The sequence below is a fragment of the Triturus cristatus genome, chromosome 5_2, assembly GCF_964204655.1.
Source record: "Triturus cristatus chromosome 5_2, aTriCri1.1, whole genome shotgun sequence".
Classification (NCBI taxonomy): Eukaryota; Metazoa; Chordata; class Amphibia; order Caudata; family Salamandridae; genus Triturus; species Triturus cristatus.
In genome coordinates, this window is record NC_140588.1 from 1017499890 (window position 1) to 1017520019 (window position 20130).

The window sequence follows — 20130 nt, forward strand, 5'->3', positions numbered from 1 at the left end:
CATTGTAAAATTGTAAAATACTATTTAGGCTAATCTTCACAGCTTTAAAAAGCACATATTAGTTCTGAATTTGCATAAGCAGATATGCATGCAAATGAATGGACCAATCTATATGCCTTATGACTATAAATACACCTAAATGATCTTGCCTGGAGGTGAATGTTTGATTTATTCAGAGTTCCATCCAACATTTGTTGCCGCAGCACCTTACGAAGTAGCCTGGCAAGCACTTAGAGGCTCATTTATGAGCAAGTGATGCAGTGCAGAGTAGCAAGTCACCTTGTTGAGCTGCACTGAGTGGAAGGGAAAGGTAAGGAATGCGCTGTATGTAATAAAATAGGGTACATTCCTGTCCTTTCTCATGCACTGGTGCCCTATTGACAGTATAGTGCCAATGCAGGCACCCTTGCACCATGGTACAAGGGTGCCTTTGTTGCATGCAGGATTGTTTTTGTGCATGGAGGCTCACCTTCCTACACAGAAACAATCCTGGGAGGCATATTCCTCTCTCTATGTGTGCTGCAGAAAGCAGCATACATAGCTCTCTCTATGTAGTCAGCAGAAAGCAGTACACATAGAACGAGGAAGAAACAAGAAGAAATAGAGATATTTCTCCTCGTTGAACCAGCCCAGAGAAGGTGTTGGATTTTGGCACGTTCCCAGATTTACAAGCTCTTGTAAATCTGGGGATACATCAAAATCCATGGGAGTGGCATGGGAGCACCCACGCAATGCCCATGGAACACCTACCCAGGGTAGAGTAACGCAAAGCAGTGATTTGCTCGTTGTGTTGCTCTAGACTTTTGAAGCCACTCAGAGACAAAGTGGGTTAAAAAATCTGACTTAAAGGCTTGCGTCATGCTGCATAGACGTTCTGTTGGAACTTCTTCCACTTGTGACACAAAATCCCTTAAATGATGCCATTATGCCACAAAAGCACAAGAAAAACAGAAAGTGAGAGGCTGTTCTTTGCTGTGTTTTTGAATAAATGCGTCCTCACTCCAATCATTTCAGCGTTTCACACTAAAATATAGAGTGAAATTATGGATTTGAATTTCGTGCAGTTACACGTGATTTTGCTATAATTGCACAAAAGCACATTCCGCCTATTTTGTAAACCCCTATTACTAATCCAATCCACAAAAGTGAACTAGTTCTCTTAGAAAGCCTCAGGGTCTTAAGGTTTGACAATGTCCTTTGTCGTTTTGGAAAGAAGAGCATTTTTAGAACTTTCTTAAAGGAGAATTTTGCAGGGCATTTTATTGTAAGTGGGGGGAGAAGCTTATGGGCAATGGGTGAAATTGTCTGTATCAACATCCTATTAAATTGGAATCGCATTCCTGAGCTGGTGGACATGGGGCATTAGCAAACTTTAATACAACCTCTTATCTGACTTATCGTTATTTCCACAATGGTAGTCACTCACAAAGATGACATTTCCCCATAGACAGAAGCTAATCACATATAATTCTTTCTTTTGAGTTTTTTATTTTTTATCACATCACAATTTATTTATTTTTTGTACATATCAAAATTGTCTTTTCTCTATTTTTGTGCTCTTATTGTCATAGAAACATTTACAAACATCATATAAACATTTTGTTATATATTAGGAGATTGATTTGAAAAGAACCCCTATACAAGGCCATCAAACCTACATTCACAACTCTCATTCCCATCAAACATACTATCAAACATACCACACAACAATGGACAATAAAATACACACCCGGATTGGGATCCTACTGACTACATATATCGGACAGATTTTAATTTTCAGATTTAACATTTGTAAGTTCTGCTCGATTTTTTCTCATTGCTTCCTCTTTCATATTGTTCTTGGGTAGGAATCCCAGATGTGTAGTAGATGGTTCCTTGTTTCAACAAGACCTTAATTAACTTGAGTCAGTATGGTTCTAGTATGTCACAAAAAACTGTTACTACCTTTGCTGGTATTACGTTCTCAAAGTAGTAAGTTCGATGTTTTTGTTTTAGTATTTATGTGCAGGATTCCTACATTTTTAGGATTTTCAGTTTGTGTTTTATTGTGCTGATGATTTGTGTTGAAGTTCCTTTTGATGTCTGCAACTTTATCAGAAAAAAATGCTGGGAACTGATTGGATTTCTCTGGTGTGATTGTGTTATTCTTCAGTGCTACGGTGTTCTGTGTATTAACTTAAATACAGTTTTCGATGCATTCTTAAAGTGGATTATTTGCTCCTACATTAATGATGCTTCAGCATTTTTTCTTGTTTGCATGATTTTCTCACTTTTATTTACCTTGTCTTGTTCATGGGTGATTCATCAGATTGTCAGTTCTTCTCTAGAGATCTGAGTGTTTTCCTGTGTTTAAAAAGACCTTGATTGAACTATGGTGTGCTATGTATTTGTTTGTGATATTTGTATTGTGCAACAGATCTGGCAAACTCTTCTGTTGTTTTAGATTAGCCTTTTAACATGGTGTCAGCATTTGTAGTGTTTTAAAACATATCTTGTTTCAAAACTACTAAATTATTCCTGGACTCTATTGTCAAGTTCCTTTGTCATCCAATTAGTTTTCTCTATGTTGAGAGGTGGTTGCAACTCTAACTCTACAAAGGAATGTAAATAAGAATTGGAAAGTGTTTGACTAATTGACCTTGTTTGGGGGTAGACATCTAATTCCTTCTGTGGAGGCCACAATTAGCTCTAGGATTCTTCCCTTGATGCATGTGTCGGGTACAAGGATAGTTGATTAATGTTGTGTAAGTAAGTTGTATATTTTCACATACATATTTGACTTGGCATTTCCTCAGTTGATATTGAATTCTCTCATAGATATATATATATATATACAGGATAGCATTTGGTTCTCGGAGATATATTTTGACAGATGCTCCACAAAAAAACATGAATGCTTTGGCGGCCTGTAAATTATACATATGTGAAAGATGCATGAAGAATTAGCTGAAATGGCCAATTTCAAGCTTTTGAAAGAGAAATCTTTGTAGTTCTACAGTAGTTTCAACAACAGTAAAAGGAGGTATGCTATATGTTGCATAAGTGGAGTAGTTATGATTGTGTAGACAGTAATTGAAATACAAGTAAAATGTTGAGGAAAAGTGAATAACTCATGTTCTTACTCATTAATTCAGTAATTATTGAGGACAGCTATATTCAGACACTAAAATTGGATAACTCTGAAAGTTTGTTAAATTCGTTACATCTAGTGCATCATGCAGACTGAACCAATATTCCTCAAAGTCTTGTTTTTATTTTTTACTTTTTCACTAATTCTACTTAGGATCCTCATATTAAATGGTAGAATCACTATTTTATTTATGTTGGGGTAAATCCATCATGTAGGAAGCCCAGACTAATTTTTTTGAATCTTTATGAAACCAGATCTTTGTGTTATTAAATGAATCAGTCTTTATTACTTTGCAACATGGCGTTATCAAACATTTGTATGCTTTTTCTAGTCTTAGGTTAAAGTTTCTATTACTAAACTGTCAGTGAATTCTGAATTATTAGTAAGCTGGACTATAACAACAATAATACAAATTTCAAAAAAAGTCCCAGATGTTGATGAGCATTTGTGTGTACCTTTCTATGGTTCGTCTGTAAAATATCAATAGTAGTAGAAGACACACCCGATGTCTTAAGAAAGGTGGCCCTGAAATGAATGCATAAGTGATCATGTTTACTCGCAAATTTTTGCAGGATTGAGAAGATCCTTATCCATTTCAAGGATTGGATTAATTAAACATGTAATCAATCAAGGGAGCTGTATTAGTGTTCTGTAAGTCGATCCAGCTGAGACATTCAAAGCTGATTATCAATGAGGCTAAGTGAGATGTTCAAATAATTCAGAGCTTTTAGCTATTCTGTGAGTGAATTTTGAATACATATCAGGGACACTCTAAACAAGACTAGATAGTTCAGAGTATGAAAAAGACTCCATGCCGTTCTTCTAATTTTTGTGATTAAAACCCACGATCATTATTAACATTTTAAAGAATATCAACGTTCTTTGTCTAAGTTGCATTCAGTTGGTGTAATACAGTGGAATATTGGTACGATTTACAGCAATAAATTTGCATAATTCTGTTAACAAATTGACCTACAGAGGACTGTATTCTTAACCCAAGCTTAAGGTCCTAAAGAAAGTCAAGTTCTGCTTTCACTCATACCATTGACATAGGAAAATTTGTTTGGATTTCTGGGCAGAATACTTCCTCTTATAGGTACATCAATACCCACAAACATACATGTCTTTAGGTGTTCACTTTCTTTCCAAGGTTGACCCACAAAGGAACATCCACAAACCCAGAGCTTACTGTAAATTTGTAAATGCAGATTTTACACAACGCTGGATAAAGTTCAGCATATTTAAATACACTTGTGCACATAAACTGCACCAATAATAATTCTGTGAATCAAGATTGAAAATGTCTAAGCACAAGTGAAGCTTAGTTATGAAAAATTGCTTTATAAATTGGACACTATGAAATTCATAACACTCTCCTCCAGCATCTATTACAGAGTAGCAAACAGATAATCAAAAATACCTCTTTTAGAAGCATCAAAGGGTCCTAACTTAAAAGTTCCAGTGGTGAAATTTACAATTACTTAAAGGCTTTTGAAGGCTATTGAATGCGTCAATTTTATGAAAGTATTTTCAGATGTAAATAGAAGTATAAAATTGGTAATACCTCAGTTACATCTGTCAGAAACCACAAAATTATTCTTGGTAGACTTCTCTCCTCTCTGCCACCAGTGTTTAAAAATCTACATAAGTAAACACCAAGCAAGGAGTGGAAAGTGGACATCTTGTAAGACAGTGTTACCTTGTAGGTTTATGAGATCACAAACTATCATATACTGAATCAATCCCCTTCACAGCCAGTAAATGGTAGGGATGTTACTCCTAGCAAAGTATGAAGTAACTAACCTTCTAGGATAGGGAGGGGAACAGAGTGTAGCTACCTGCTGGTCACTGTTCTAGTTGTTATTATACCAGCCACTCCCGAGGGCTGGCTTACACCCCACCCCACACCCATCCAACACAAGCGTCACATCACATGTGACCCTGATAATAAAAGGGGCAGGGTGAATGTGACCTGGGCCAGTTCTACCCACTAGCTATATGTGTCCGTGTCACAGTTAATTATGAATGGGGGCCCAGGGCCTCCCCAGCATTACACAGAGTACTGTGAGATTTGCTGGGGGTCTAGTTAATTCCTAACTCCACTTGAAAATAAAAAATCAAAATGGAGAGAAAAAAGAAAAGAAAAAATTGCGCTTTGCACATAAGGCAGCCATTCCCCCAATGCAGAATTGTACTCTGAATGCAATTCCGCACAGGGGGAGCAGGCAGCCGTAAAAAAGTTTAATGACAGATGCAACATTACTTCTGGTAATCTATGCCTGGAATGGCTTTCCAGACACACCATTACACATATTTTGTGAATTGCAAAATATGTAATAGTACGTTCAGATGGAGTAATGACGTCACCCCAACTTTTCCACTTATCCATTGGAATTGAGACCAATGTATATCATCTTTGACCTGGAACTTAAAGTGGCCAATTGGCACAAATAGCAGACTTACCTGGATGGGTTGGAAATTGGGCAACTTATCTCTTTCCCACGTGCCTGAAGAATAAAGAATAACTTTATATATTTTCTCTCTTCACGAGCATTGGCACCTGGTGCATACCTTGACGTCCTGCCTAGGTGAGTGGTAAACTACTGATACTGCCAGTGTTATACCTCCCAATTGTTTCTGACAAAGTGATTTCACTCAATATTTACCTTCATGAAAAGGTATTTTCTTACCAGCAGATATGTGCCTTTCGGAAGTGTCAGTAGTCTGTGCCCATTCTGTATTGCCAACTGTTTTGGTGGTACTGATCATTATTTGTGGAACCTCAGTACTATGGCTTGTTTGTCTGCCACTTTTATCTGATAAAATAATAGAAAATGGTTGGTGTGAGTTAAATCCTGCAAGAATGATTGACGTTTTGTGACATGTGAAACATCTATGTTAGAGATGCCAGTCCTTTAATACAAAAAAAACATATCTCGCAAATCTTATGTTTATCACTCAGGATCACAATATAATTCAGCCCACAAAAGGTTGGAAAACCCCCCATTAATTGATTAAAATACATTAAGCCAGCTAGTATTCTCTGGATATATCACCCTCTATTGATCCTTTGTAAAATTGTAAAACACTATTTAGGTTAATCTTCACAGCTTTAAAAAGCACATATTAGTTCTGAATTTGCATAAGCAGATATGCATATAAATGCATGGGCCTATCTATTTGCATTATGACTATATATACACGTAAATGATCTTGCCTGGGGGTGAATGTTTGATTTATTCAGAGTTCCATCCAACATTTGTTGCCGCAGCACCTTACGAAGTAGCCTGGCAAGCACTTAGAGGCTCATTTATGAGCAAGTGATGCAGTGCAGCATAGCAAGCCACCCTGTTGAGCTGCACTGAGTGGAAGGGAAAAGGCAGGAATGCGCTGTATTGTTGCAGGGACTCTACTCTATGCGCAGGAAACCAGGACCTCAGTGAATTGTGGTGTACCAAAAACTCACCTCAGTACCCAGAACCCCAATCCGACTAGCATCAGAGTCCCATTTGTTATCTGTATTCTCTCGGAGCTCCCAATGTATGGACAACCCAGAACAAGCGACTTAGAGTACTCTCAGGAATGGTGGGAATTAGAAAGACCTGTTCGTTATTATTCTCATATCAGTCCAAACAAGAGTAATCAGAGACACGGTAAAGTTTAAAATGTTTATTTTATAAACTACGTGTCCTAAGATGCAGTACCTTAGATAAGCAGACAAATGATTATAATTAAAACCATCAGCATTGTTACAATACCATAGAAAATGAAGGGAGAAATCATATTACAAATGACAGTGGAATACAACCACCTTCCCTTTGTTAGTGAGCTAGTATTATTATACTAATAGAAGGTCTCTAGGTTTGAATAGGGAACCCCATACCGTAAAGATCAGCTTAGGTGAATCACATCACAGGATCAGCTTTGCTCTGCGCCTGGAAAGGTTCTTCTCCAGAATGTGTGTGTAATGCATGCAAACTGCAATATTAAAGGCTCTCGACTTTCAGGTATTTGCAGCTGTGTGCGTGTTATGGCTAGAGAGTGGGCCGATCAACCTGAACTCAAAAACATACATTGTTTGGTGGCTCAGACTGTTTCTGCACACAATGTTCAGACCAAGGTCGCAGTGCACGTCTAGGGATGTGAACAACAGACAGTTCTCATGTGAAGAAAAGGCAAGCAAGCAGTTTTCAAATAACATGTCTCTGCAGTGTCGTGTGCAAAAGCAGCAAAAGTGGCAAGATGGCGTTTCTAACATCTAACGCGCTTATGCTAACATAGCAATGTATGTATCTAAAACGCTGCCTTCACTACACCCCCCCTTGGTCGGACCAAGAATTATTAGGGATACAAGAAAGGAACGTAGAGTGCAAGTTCGACAGAGCGGAACCAAGTGCGTGTATTGGAAATCCAAATAAAGGGGCGTGAAAGTTCGAAGAAAAAAACGTTAAAAAAACCCAAAATGAATGGGAAAAAAGAAACAGGTAAGTTATTACATCTTGCAAAAGCTCAACGAGCACAGATGTTGGAACACACCAAAAACAAAAAAATGTGTTGTTTGTGCAAGGAAGGTTGGACGACATCCAAGTTAATCCATCAATGTGTAAGCACAGTACGTAGCGACAGCTTCCAAAAGGAAGTCATTGGAATGATTTGCAAAAGTGTCCGCCATCCATTCTAATAATGTAAACGAACATACATGTTCCTCGACAATTGGGGCCTCTAGCACAATCAGAGGACAACTGGCGTGTTCTTCAAGATAACTTCTTGCCAAGAAGTCATATGCTGCCGTTCCGATGTCCCAATTCCCTAGGACTCCATGTGCCGCTCCACAGGCCATAATCCTGACACCAGAACAGTCCAACTCATGAGCCACTAATGGACACATCAGTCGATCATAATCCGGGGCAGGAGACACCGAGTTTGACAAGCACAAATCCATAGCCGATTCGAAAGGACAATCTAGGCAATGAAACACAGGTTGCACGCATGTAAAGTAGGAAAACCGGAAGGACAATCCATAGGCTATGCTCAGGGTTGCCAGTGGTAAAGTTCCATAATATTCAAGCATCCGGTTACGAAGGTGGAGCAGCTGGGACAGGCTGTCGCGTGACACAAATTGTGCAGCTATTGCTCAGTAAGCAGATCAACAACAGCACACCAGCCATGAGGGCGAGAATCAACGGGAGCCCGCCAAAGACGCTGGAAAAAATAGAATGATAAAATGCCGGTTCCAAAAATAGTTTGGAAGGAGATCACGAGGCCGGAGCCCACAACTTTGAAAAAATGTACCAAGCCAGTTGTTGACGAGGCATTGAATATAGTTTGAATCAGGGCACCGAAATGCAGTGGGAGATCAGTATTTAAAAGCGCATGCACCTCTGTGCGGGTGTTTGCTATGTGAAGGACAAACGTTTCACGGGACGAAGTCAGAGCGACTTCTTGTTGAGACAACAGTGCCCTTATTCTGCTCATCTTGTTGAACTCTGCTTTCAAGGTTGGTATGGAAGGCCAGATGGATAAATCCAGCCGGCCATGCGGGTGTGGGAAAAGGAAATTTTTACAGCAGACTACTCTCTGTGATACAGTCACAATGTAGGGTATCCCCACTAGCATCCCGCAGCAAGACTCGTTATTTAAAAGCAAATAACTACCGTTAGCTAGCAACGTGAAAGAGGGTGTAATAGCTGGCACTGGAATCCCTTTCAGGACGCATGCTAAATTAGGCGCTTGCACATTGCCCGCGCCATGCAATTGGATGTGCCTACAGACTATAGAGTGATCAGGTGTGGAAGTGCATTCCTCACCCTTCAAATAAACTTCTTTACCTTCTCTCTTATACTTGTATGTAAATGGGAGTGACCAAACTTCGTGCAGGAAAGCAGTACCCAACGGTTCATATTTGCCTAGGGCATAATGTTTCATGCACAAACTGAATTTAAACAAAGGAAATGGCAATGTGATTAACCCGTTGATAAGCCACACAGCTGAGTTCAATTCGGCCACAGAGAAAGGCAAAGGTTCTGACTTTTCAATATGCAGGAATGAATATGTTGCATCTTTCATGGACATGAATTGTTGTTTCGCTGTGAGATTAAAGGGAAGGAATAAAGATGAAGTATTCATGTAGTCCCAGGGGACTTTCCCAGCCTTTAATGTTTGCAAAGTCCATGCAAACTGCATGATAGAACGTAATTGATTTTGACCATGATACAAAACAGACATATCATCCTGCACAATATCAACAACAGATGAAACAATATTATCTAATGTGTAAATCCTGGAAGAAAGGGTGTTAATGCTATTATCGATAACAGCCAGAACTTTTTCCAAATTGGCCTGGTCAATGGCTCTCAATCTGGAAGCCGCTTCAATTCGAGATCATTTCCAAACTTTGTTATAAACAGCATACACCCACCTTTTGGACCTGCCACGTACAGGACCCTTAACAAAATCATTCAAATCTATTTTGTCATTTAATTTAGATAAATGAAGTTTAACAGATGCCAAGGTGGAATGTTGCAGCCAAGATTGGCATAACTTCCCCACAGAGTAGGTAGTAACAGAATGGGAAGATTCAAAGCGGGGGTCTACGCGAACTTAAATAATAAAGGGGATCTTGTCATGCGCAAACATAGCCCAATGGGCGTCAAGGCGCCTAAATCCAAATCCAGCTAATTGCAGAAGCTCCAGCAGCTCAACCTGTGTACGCTCTAGAGAAGCACCAGGTTTTAAGGGCCTTTTTAAACAGAGCTAAGGAGGGCAAAGTCTTCAGCTCTATCGGCAGGCTGTTCCAAAGTTGTGGGGCAACAACTGAGAAAGCCCTGGCTCCCCATCTAACGAGCTTGACACGAGGGACAACAAGTTGAAGCAGCCCTGAAGAACGCAAACTTCTCGAAGGGCAGTAACGAGTAAGCAAACAGCTGATGGCGCCTTTGGATTCATCCTCCATTGCTCTGTATGTCAAACACAGAATTTTAAAATTAATTCTGTGCTGAATAGGCAGCCAGTGAAGGTCTCTCCTCGCAGCAGTAGCAGAGGAGGACCTGGAGAGATCCAGGACAAAACGTGCAGCGGCATTCTGCACGATTTGCAGTCGATGTATAAGGCCCTTGTTGGCTTCCATGTAAAGAGAGTTGCAATAATCCAACCTGGAGCCAACAAGGGCGACTGCAATCTGTTTACGAGCTTGAAGTGACAGATAGCTGCGAATTCTATTGAGCGTCCTGATCACGCCCCAGCAGGTCGAGACAGTCCGATTCACCTGTAGGGACATTGAGAGTGAGGTGTCGAACATTACACCCAGATTTCTGGCAGATTGAGATGGAGTCGGGCAGATACCCAGAGAGGAAGGCCACCAGTCACTTGACCAAATCTCTTGGTTCTTCCCGAAGATCAAAACCTCAGTCTTGTCGCCATTTAGCTTCAGGGAGTTTGCAACCATCCAGTCTGCAACATGTTGCATGCAAGACCGGAAGCTAAAGGCAGATGTTTTGACAGAGGATTGAGTCAGCGAAACCATGATCTGGGTGTCGTCGGCATATGATACCACCTCCATCCCCTGCGATCTCACTAGTCTAGCAAGGGGGGCCACGTAGATATTAAACAGGGTGGGACTTAATGCCGACCCCTGTGGCACCCCACATTGCAGAGACTTTGCAGGGGAGAGGTGGTTGCCGAGCATTACTCTTTGTTCCCTATCAAGGAGAAAGGAATTGAGGAGACTCAATGCCGAACCAGTGACACCTGCTTCTCTAAGCCGAGATGTTAAAATGGCCGGGGACAGAGTGTCAAAAGCGGCTGTGAGGTCCAATAGCACAAGAACAGTTGTTTGTCCAGCGTCCACCTTGCGTCGGATGCTATCGACTACAAAAGTGAGAGCGGATTCTGTGCTGTGATGTTTTCGGAAACCATGCTGGGTAGTGTCAAGGTACTCAGAGACTTCAAGAAAGGAGGATAGGTGGCGATTCAGGTGGACTTCCAGAATTTTTGCGGGTGCAGGGAGCAGTGAAATCGGCCTGAAATTTTTCAGGAGGCTTGGATCAAGTGAAGGCTTCTTTAAGAGCGGCTTCACAATGGCCTTCTTCCATATCGATGGAAAGATGCCTTGAACAATTGCCTTATTCATCACCTCAAGTAAGGAAGGGAGAAGACTGTTCCTACACTCTTTTAATTTTTTGAGCGGCAGAGGATCAAGAGGAGAGGAGGATTTGATCTTATCCAAGAGGCCGTTCAGACCCTCCAAGGACATTAAAGGAAATGCAGGAAGAAGGCTAGGGGGTACTAAAGGAGGACTGAAAGGGACTGATAGAAAGTTTTCCGGCAGGGCAAGACGTTGTGCTTCCAAAGAGATATGAATATCTAAGATCTTAGTGTGGAAGAAGTCTGCAATATCGTCACAAAGACGCTGAGAACTGACTACGGGGTCAGGAAGTTGGAGGGAGCACAACGAGTCGGCAATTTTAAAGAGCTCCCTAGAGGAAGTGAGTGAGCTGGTAAGGCTGGAGAAGTATTTCTGCTTCTCCATGATCACTATCTGCTTGTACTCCCGAAGAGCAGACTTATGGGCTTCCCTGTCCATGGGATCCCAAGATTTCCTCCACCTTCTCTCGCTGCTTCTACAGCCCTGTCGTAGTCCTCTAAGATGGTCCGAGAACCAAGGTGCTGATGGTTTGCGCCGGGCTACATATTGCAGGGATGCAGGAGCAAGTTTTTCCACTGCATTAGCGATGGAATCCTGCAGATCATGTGCTGCCTCAGCCGCATCCTTTAGTGAGAGAGCCTCTGGTGAGGAAACAAAGGGGGCCAGAACCTCATTCGTGAGATTTCTAAAGTTTCTTCTAGAGACAAAAGGGGTAGTCCCTTTCCTAATCCCATAAGAAAGAGAGAAGGCTAGTTGCAGAGGGACAGCAAGGTGATCAGTCCAGACCAAGGGTAAGGGTAAGCCACTGGAAAGTCTTGTATCATTGGAGAACACCCCGTCAAGGATATGGCCAGCTATATGGGTGGCATTAGTAACAAGCTGGGTAAAATCACAGGATGCAAGAGATTCAACCAGTGAAATGGTATCCTTAGAGTGAACCTCATCGAGATGGAAATTGAGGTCACCTAGAATGGTGAAGGAGGGCTTTCCAAAATAGGGTTCGAGGACTTTCAATAAATCCAGGGCAAAGTTAGCTCTAAACCCAGGCGGCCTATAGATCAGTATGCCCGTGAAAGAGACTGAGGGGGCACAGGTGATACAAAAATATAAAGCTTCAAAACAGTCTTGAGGCGAAGACAGTGGCTTAATCGTGCATGACAGGGAAGATTTAAAGAGAATGGCAACACCTCCTCCTCTGCGTTTGGGTCTGTCATGCCGATGCAGAGAGTAGCCATCAGGAATGGCTAACAGAAGGTCATGTCCAGAAGAGTCAGTAGCCCAGGTCTCCGTAATGAAGACCCAGTCTGGCTGCCTTTCATCCACGAAATCGTGGAAAGCAAGATTATGTTTAATTAGAGAGCGCGCGTTTATTAAAAAGCCAAGATTGGCATAACTTCCCCACAGAGTAGGTAGTAACAGAATGGGAAGATTCAAAGCGGGGGTCTACGCGAACTTGCGTATACCCAGGTTGCAGACCCAGAAAATGATGTTGACAGGAATCTGAGCTTGTCTGCCAAGTCAACCATCCTTCAGAATGTAATTTGGAAATATTGAAGGATGTATTAGTAATGTATGACTTCAACGCATCAAGGGACAGATCTGTATGATTATCCCAATTTGGATAAGCACCCAGATCCGGAGTAGAGGGAGAATTCAGTTTGTTAGAAGTAGCCAATCCAAAGCAGGTGGTCTGAAAAATAATCGAATTCAAAAATAAAATATGGTTTGGGATGAGGCAGGCACGATGCAAAGCTTCAGTTCCTTGTACCTGCCATGGTCTAGAACCCCAAAGAGATTTAAGATCAATAGTATGCTTTCCACAGATCATAACCCTTTATAGCCAAATCATCCATAAACGATTTGGAATACAATAATTTAGTGTGTGGCAGCCTAACCTTTGATGAAGCTTCTGCTTCCACTTTAAAATAAAAGGCGGCAGGGATAGAAACACTGAAATCAGTAAAATAAGCAAATTTGTTCACCAATGTGTTGGAGCTGCCTTACATTGGCGTCGGACAATATTCCCATTGTGTATAATTTACAACATTTCGAAACGAAAGGCTTTATGTAGGAAATGATTGCCATAATGTTGATAGCAAAACAGTTCCCCATAATTAGCAGTGACAAAATACAAATCTTCAGCATCAAATGCAGCATAATATTTCAAGTCAGAAAACAGTGCCTCTATGGCCTGAACGTCCCAATCATCAGAGCGGATGTTTTGTTTCACAACATCACCCATAGAAACACGAAGTACATTCGGAACATTAATAACCTCAGTGGGTCCAATAATTTGAAATTTAACAGCATCCCACACAATCCCATCTAACAAAGGCCAGGCAGTAATATTCACAAAAGTCTGGCCTCTCTTCATGATGTGTGATGAGGAGTGGGGGGCCAAAGTTCCATCAATTAGTCTAATTGTCGATCTTTCTTTTAGGTAGTGTCCATTAACAAGATGAAAAAATACCACTACAAATCCAATTGACATAAACAAATAAAAACATATGAGCACCAGCCAAATGTAAGTCCAAGGGGGAATCAAAAAATTTCTTTTAAACCAAACAGCAAAAATAGAAACTTTTGATGGAGTTCTGGAAGTCATAGAGTTAGTATCAAACAAGAAACGTGACTGGGTAACTGCGGTTGATTGTAAAACAGGCAATGACACTTCTGTGGGATAAGCATACTCAGTATCTTCAGGCGGACCACCAGCCGGTGGTGGCAACAAAGGATCAGCAACTGTATGCATCTCAATAGCAATATCAGGCATGGTGGTAGAAGCCGGAGCCAAAACAGAATTTCTCAGCATCGCAGGGCAAGAAACCGCTGGAGTCATACTAAGAAGAATCGGCCACTCGCTGTAGTTTGACATTGTCAATGGAGATGTACCTGTTATCCTTGCGACCAGGATGTGGAGGTAAAATGACTGTTCTTGTACCCTGCACGCCAAGCACTGCAACCGGAGCACGATAAGAGGGGCCGAACTCCTTTTTGTTCTCCACCTTCTCACGGACCAGGTCTCCAACTCGAAGTAGCCAGCCGACTACCGGAATCTGAAGTGCAGCATCAGATGTGGAGGGCAAGTATTCTTTTGCGAGACTGTCTCTGGTATCTTGTAGACTCTGTAATACAGCACAGTGATCATCTACGTCAAAGGGTGCGGCTGACGCGGCCATGTCTAGACCATCAAGGTCCGGGACAAACATTTTTATGCCAAAGAGCATCATGTATGGGGTCCGCCCACCCAGAGGCCTTCTAGGGAGATTATTAAGCGCACGTTGAACATTATACAGATGGGCAAACCAGTTCCAGCCAGTGCCTAAAACCCTGGCTGTCAAGGATTGCTTTAAGTCACGGTTCGATATGTAGTGCTCACTATTCTAGTGATCACTGTGTATCATTCCAAACGACCCTTATTGATGATTGGTTGTAAGTCAACCTTTTAGACCAGCTATCCTAGTAGCGTGGATACAAGCAGTCTTAGGCTAAACTCTAGAGGGCGTGTTAAGCCAGCTGTTTACCATCACATATACCCCTTGAACACCAAGTGAAAGGACACCACACAAGTTGTTATGAAAATAAAGGATATTTATTTATAACAAGACTACCCTGGCTCTTTATGAGTCAGGGAGCTAAGCACACTACAAAACTCTTAGGAAAATACTTCAGTTGCACAATTTACACAAATGCCCGAGGGGCACGAGAAACCATCTACACTAACAGTGAAATGCGAATGGTTAGAGTCTGGAGGTACTGATTCCGGAGTGATCCGATCAGTGGGACTAAACGAAAAAAAAGGAACTGGACACTTGTAGAGCGAACCTGCGATGGAGCACCGAGATGCTCGAGTTACCTAGCCCGGAGGCTGCGGCTGCGTGAAGTTCGGCAAGATGTCGGGAGTCCTCGTGTAGTCTCAGGAGCCTGAAAGAAGAAGTTGCTGGCAGGCGACCAGTGACGATGTTCAGAGCGATCCAAGCCTGGATCGGTGAGGAAGGAAACCTGAAAGCAGAGGGGACTCAGTTCTCAACCGCTAGCCAGCGATCGTGTGGGTACCAGGAGGGTACCGGCTGAAGTCACCTCGACCAGGTGAGTGGGTGACGTCGGACTCGGCTGTTCCTCGGACCAGGAGGCGCGGCGGCGACCAGGATGGAGGGCGAGCTGTCCCACGAAGGTGTCTGCTGTCGATGGTGCTGGGCCCAGGAGGGGGGCAGCGGATCTTGGCAGTGGCAACCCAAGCGGGGGAGTCAAGATGGCGTCGGGAGTGGACCAGGTGGGTCCGTGGTACTCCTCTGTTGAAGGGGAGCAAGAGCCAGTCTGGAGCAACCAGACTAGGGATGAAACAATCGTGGTGCGTCATGAAGAGGGCCACAAGCCGGTCGGCAAGTGGTCGAACAACGCGGTGAACAACAAGGAGCGGAAGGGCCCCCACGCAGATCTCGGGGATGCTGGGGAGACAGACTTCGATGCTGGAGCTGCTCAGGGTTAGGGCTTCTCAAACCCTAGGTGCACTCACTCGAGGGTCCCTCGGTGGGCGTGCTAGATAAGCGTCGTGCAGGTTCTGAAGATAGCCGGTCCCGCAGGTCTCGTCACACCTACGACTCTCAGCTGGGCTGATGAGGTAGGTAAAAGGTCAGAGATGGCAGGGACTCGGGTCTCGTCGAGCTGGGCAGTCTTGATCCGTAGGAGAGACTTACAGCAAACCGCAAGCGCTTAGGTGGTGCCTGCTGGTGCAGGGTGGCTACTCCTTAGCCACAAGGGAGAGTCTTCAGAAATAGTCAAGAGTTCCTTTCGTGGAAAGTGGTTCGTGATTCGGAGTTTATCCGATTATCTGATTATCCAATTTGGGAAGGGGACTCGCTCCTACCTTTATTCTAAGAAAAGGGGCTGGCCCGTGACTAGGTTCTACCTATGGGTGGAGCCAGGAGGGGGGTGGTTACACCCCTATCCTTTGTCCGGCTTCGCGCCAGCTCAGGGGCTGGTGTGCCCCCGAAACTGGTTTGAGCCGGGCTATGCACAGTGAGCACCGGGGTGCCACTTGCAATCACCTTCCTTTCAGCCCTGCCTACCTGGGATACACAAACCCTGTCTGGGACGGTGCTAACACCGCCCTCGACAGGAAACCCTTTGTCCAAGCTCCCCTTGCTGGAAGGTCCCCCAGCAGCAGGAGGTCAGACTTGTGTCTGGTGGCAGCATCCATTTTGTGATGCTGAGGCTTGAGTCAACTTTAACCGGGGTTCAAGGTTACTTCCATGTCGTGTCCCTCTAAAAGGGGGGAATGCTAACCCCGTCACCAGGACTGGCGAGGGGTTCGTATTCCCATTCGTATGACACCTTACTCGACATGTGTAGGTGATGTGAGGCCAAAGTTAGCAAATAACCGCCAGGATTATAATGCCTTAAAAGTAGTTGGCCCGCGTCACCATGGAACGGCTATTAGGACTTGGTTCCGCAAGCCGTCGACGGGCTCAGCTCGCGCCAGAGCACCGTCCCACATGATTCCCTGCACTCTGCCTTCAGGATTGATAAGGCCTGCTATAGGAGTGACTGATAGGAATCCATGTGTCCATTTTAGGGTTTAGGTGTAGGAATACTACACCTACAGCAACGGGTGATTACACCACGTGGCCCCAGCTGTCGTGCAGCCAGTTGTGTCAGATTTGGGCGGCCATTCCAGGGGTGGCATAATACATGCTTCAGCCCCTGGTAGGCCCTGGGTACACCGATGCCCTGGATACCTGTGGTATGCTGAGACAGGGACTGACAAGGCGGCCCAGTTCCAATTAGTGGATGCACCTAACGTACATGTGTGTTAATTTCGAGAGAGAACAGCTAGGCTGTGGGTCTGATTGGCAGGCCCACAGCCGGAGGAAGTTGTAAACCAATGAAGCAAAAGCAAAAAATCTGGGTGATCATAGGATTGCAGACCCTACTCTCCTACAGAGATGTACCTGTTATCCTTGCGACCAGGATGTGGAGGTAAAATGACTGTTCTTGTACCCTGCACGCCAAGCACTGCAACCGGAGCACGATAAGAGGGGCCGAACTCCTTCTTGTTCTCCACCTTCTCACGGACCAGGTCTCCAACTCGAAGTAGCCAGCCGACTACCGGAATCTGAAGTGCAGCATCAGATGTGGAGGGCAAGTATTCTTTTGCGAGACTGTCTCTGGTATCTTGTAGACTCTGTAATACAGCACAGTGATCATCTACGTCAAAGGGTGCGGCTGACGCCGCCATGTCTAGACCATCAAGGTCCGGGACAAACATTTTTATGCCAAAGAGCATCATGTATGGGGTCCGCCCACCCAGAGGCCTTCTAGGGAGATTATTAAGCGCACGTTGAACATTATACAGATGGGCAAACCAGTTCCAGCCAGTGCCTAAAACCCTGGCTGTCAAGGATTGCTTTAAGTCACGGTTCATTCGCTCCACTACACTATTACCCTCAGGTCAGTATGGAGACGAAAATTTGACTTGGACCCCCAAGGATTTAATGGCTTCTTTGTACGCGTTAGAGGCGAATGCAGGGCCTTGATCAGAATGAAAGGCACCACATGCAAAAATTCCCACAAAGACACGCAAATCCCTCATGACGGTACGAGCATCAGCACTCATTTGAGGCCATACCCAAAGAAAACATGTGCACAAATCCACTGCAACTAAGATGTACTTATACGCAGTATCGGAGGAGAAAGGACCGCAGTGATCTAAATAAACACACCCAAGTGGTTTGTTAGATATGTACAACTGAGTTTGTGGAGGGCATGCAGCAGTCAAAGGTTTAATCTGCTGGCAAATGTCACAATCAAGGACATAAGTGCGTGTTTGTTTATACAACCCGCGCCACCAGTAACGTTGTTGTAACTGAGTAACAGTAGCTGACACGCCGGCATGGGCAGAGGCCATACCCTCGTGAGCCGCTGTTATCAAGGAAGGTCTGCAGTCCGCGTTGGGAATCAATCTGTCTCCAACGTCATTAATTCTCACATATGGGACTTTATCAGGACTTAAATGATAAGAGTACCGAGAAGGGAAACCCCTCGGGTAATTACTTCCCTTCTCTGTAGCAGCAATAGCTGCCAAGATGTCATCATCGATCTTAATTTTGGATCTTGTAACTGCTGCTAGTAGATATGTCGCGACTGCTGTTTTCGCTGCCTCGTCAGCCAAGCTGTTGCCGACAGCGTGGACACCAACTCGCTGATGACCAAGAGTGTGAATTACATTCACGAGAGGCAGGTGTTGTTTAAGTTCTGCCACTCGAACCCAAAGCATTTTATGCTTAATTGTGCTACCCTTGGAATCACGATATTAATTTTGAGACCAAAAGAATAGATTGTCATTAAAAGACTGAACACAGTAAAACGAGTCACTCACTATAAGAGTAGTAACCCAAGGATCAGCAAACTCCAGTGCAAGCACCAGAGCACGGAGCTCTGCCAACTGTGCGGTACAATCACCCAATAACTGCGTATGCACAACATCAGACTTGAATTCTCCATTCTCGAAAGTACCCGCTACAATTGTGCAGGCTGCTGGATAGGCATGCTTCGATCCCGTTGCCGGTTGCGTCAGTGTAAATGACACAATGGTAATCTTCACGCGGGCGCAAAGACAGAGGAGTCAGATGAACGAATTCATACTGCAAGTACTCCTGCGTCTGCAATGAGGCATCAAAGATATAGGTGACATCTGGCGATGTCAATGAAGTGGCCCATTGTATACAACGTGGATGCAACGCTTTAGATTTGGGTACACTGGCTTTCGTCACTGCCTCTAGAGCAGGATATGGTGTAACCACCAACATGCGTTTACCTTGCGACAGCGCTCGTTCTTTAAGAATCGCCATCTGCACTGCAGTCAAAACCTTTTCGACTGTGGAAAAGTGCAATTCAGCCGAAGTGTACAGGTGTGATTTGTAGGCAATGGGGACGGTGTCGCCCTCATTGAACGTTAAGTACGACCGAAATTCAGAAAGCCCAGCAAAGACTGTAATTTTTTCAGTGTTGTAGGAGCACGCAAGCATGCGCACTTCTCCAGAAAGTGAGGAGCTAACCCTCGACCCTCATTGTTGAGCTCGTAGCCCAAAAACAACACTGTATATTCTGCAATGTGAGACTTCGCAAAGTTGAATTTGTAACCAAAGTCTGCAAACATAACAATAATGCGATCAACGCGACACAGATGCGGCCACAACTCGTCGTCTGTGAGATAGATATCATCAACATACGAGTACGCATCAGGGTCAATGCTCTCTAACAGAGAGACTACACGTGCGGCAAAGACACCAGGGCTGTTTTTATAGCCCATGGCTAACCTCTTAAACTGTTTTTGTTTGCCGCCATAGGTAAACGCTGCCCACTGACTACTAATAGAGGACAGGTTATGGCTGTAAAAGCCATTGGATATGTCAAGTGTGATTTTAAACCTTTTTCTCACAAGACTATCAACGAGGGCAGAACTGTGGGTATTCTGTACAGCACATGTCTGACAATGAGAGTTCAAATGCCGGTAATCCAAAACTAGGCGGTACGACCCATCAGGCTTCATTACAGTGAATAAAGGATTTTTCATTGGTGACACACATGTTTCAATAACACCCTGATATTCCAATTGCTCAAGGATTTCCGCGAGGTGAGATCTAGCTTCGCGGCGCATGGGATATTGGGGCTGTGGCTGGGGCATGGACCGTAAAGGAATCTCATGGCTTGGAGACAATTTATCCCACCCAACCTGAGTACGGTACAACGCCGGAGCAAGCACCTGAGCCCACTCTTCGGCAAACCTTTCAGCGTGTTCCTTTGGCACTGTGTGCGCAAAGGACGGGAGGATTACCTCCTCCCCTCTTGGAGCATC

At 43.8% G+C, this 20130-nt stretch overlaps 1 protein-coding gene across 1 annotated transcript in view; it reads right to left on the minus strand.

Annotated features, from left to right (window-relative positions):
- The window catches only part of LOC146829599 (hemicentin-1-like), a 454493-nt gene that overhangs the window by 249508 nt on the left and 184855 nt on the right, over positions 1-20130 (minus strand). The window contains exon 4 of the mRNA XM_085608301.1: positions 5821-5946. Coding sequence (XP_085464427.1) covers positions 5821-5946 — 126 coding nt within the window. The remainder of the gene's footprint in view (positions 1-5820; positions 5947-20130) is intronic.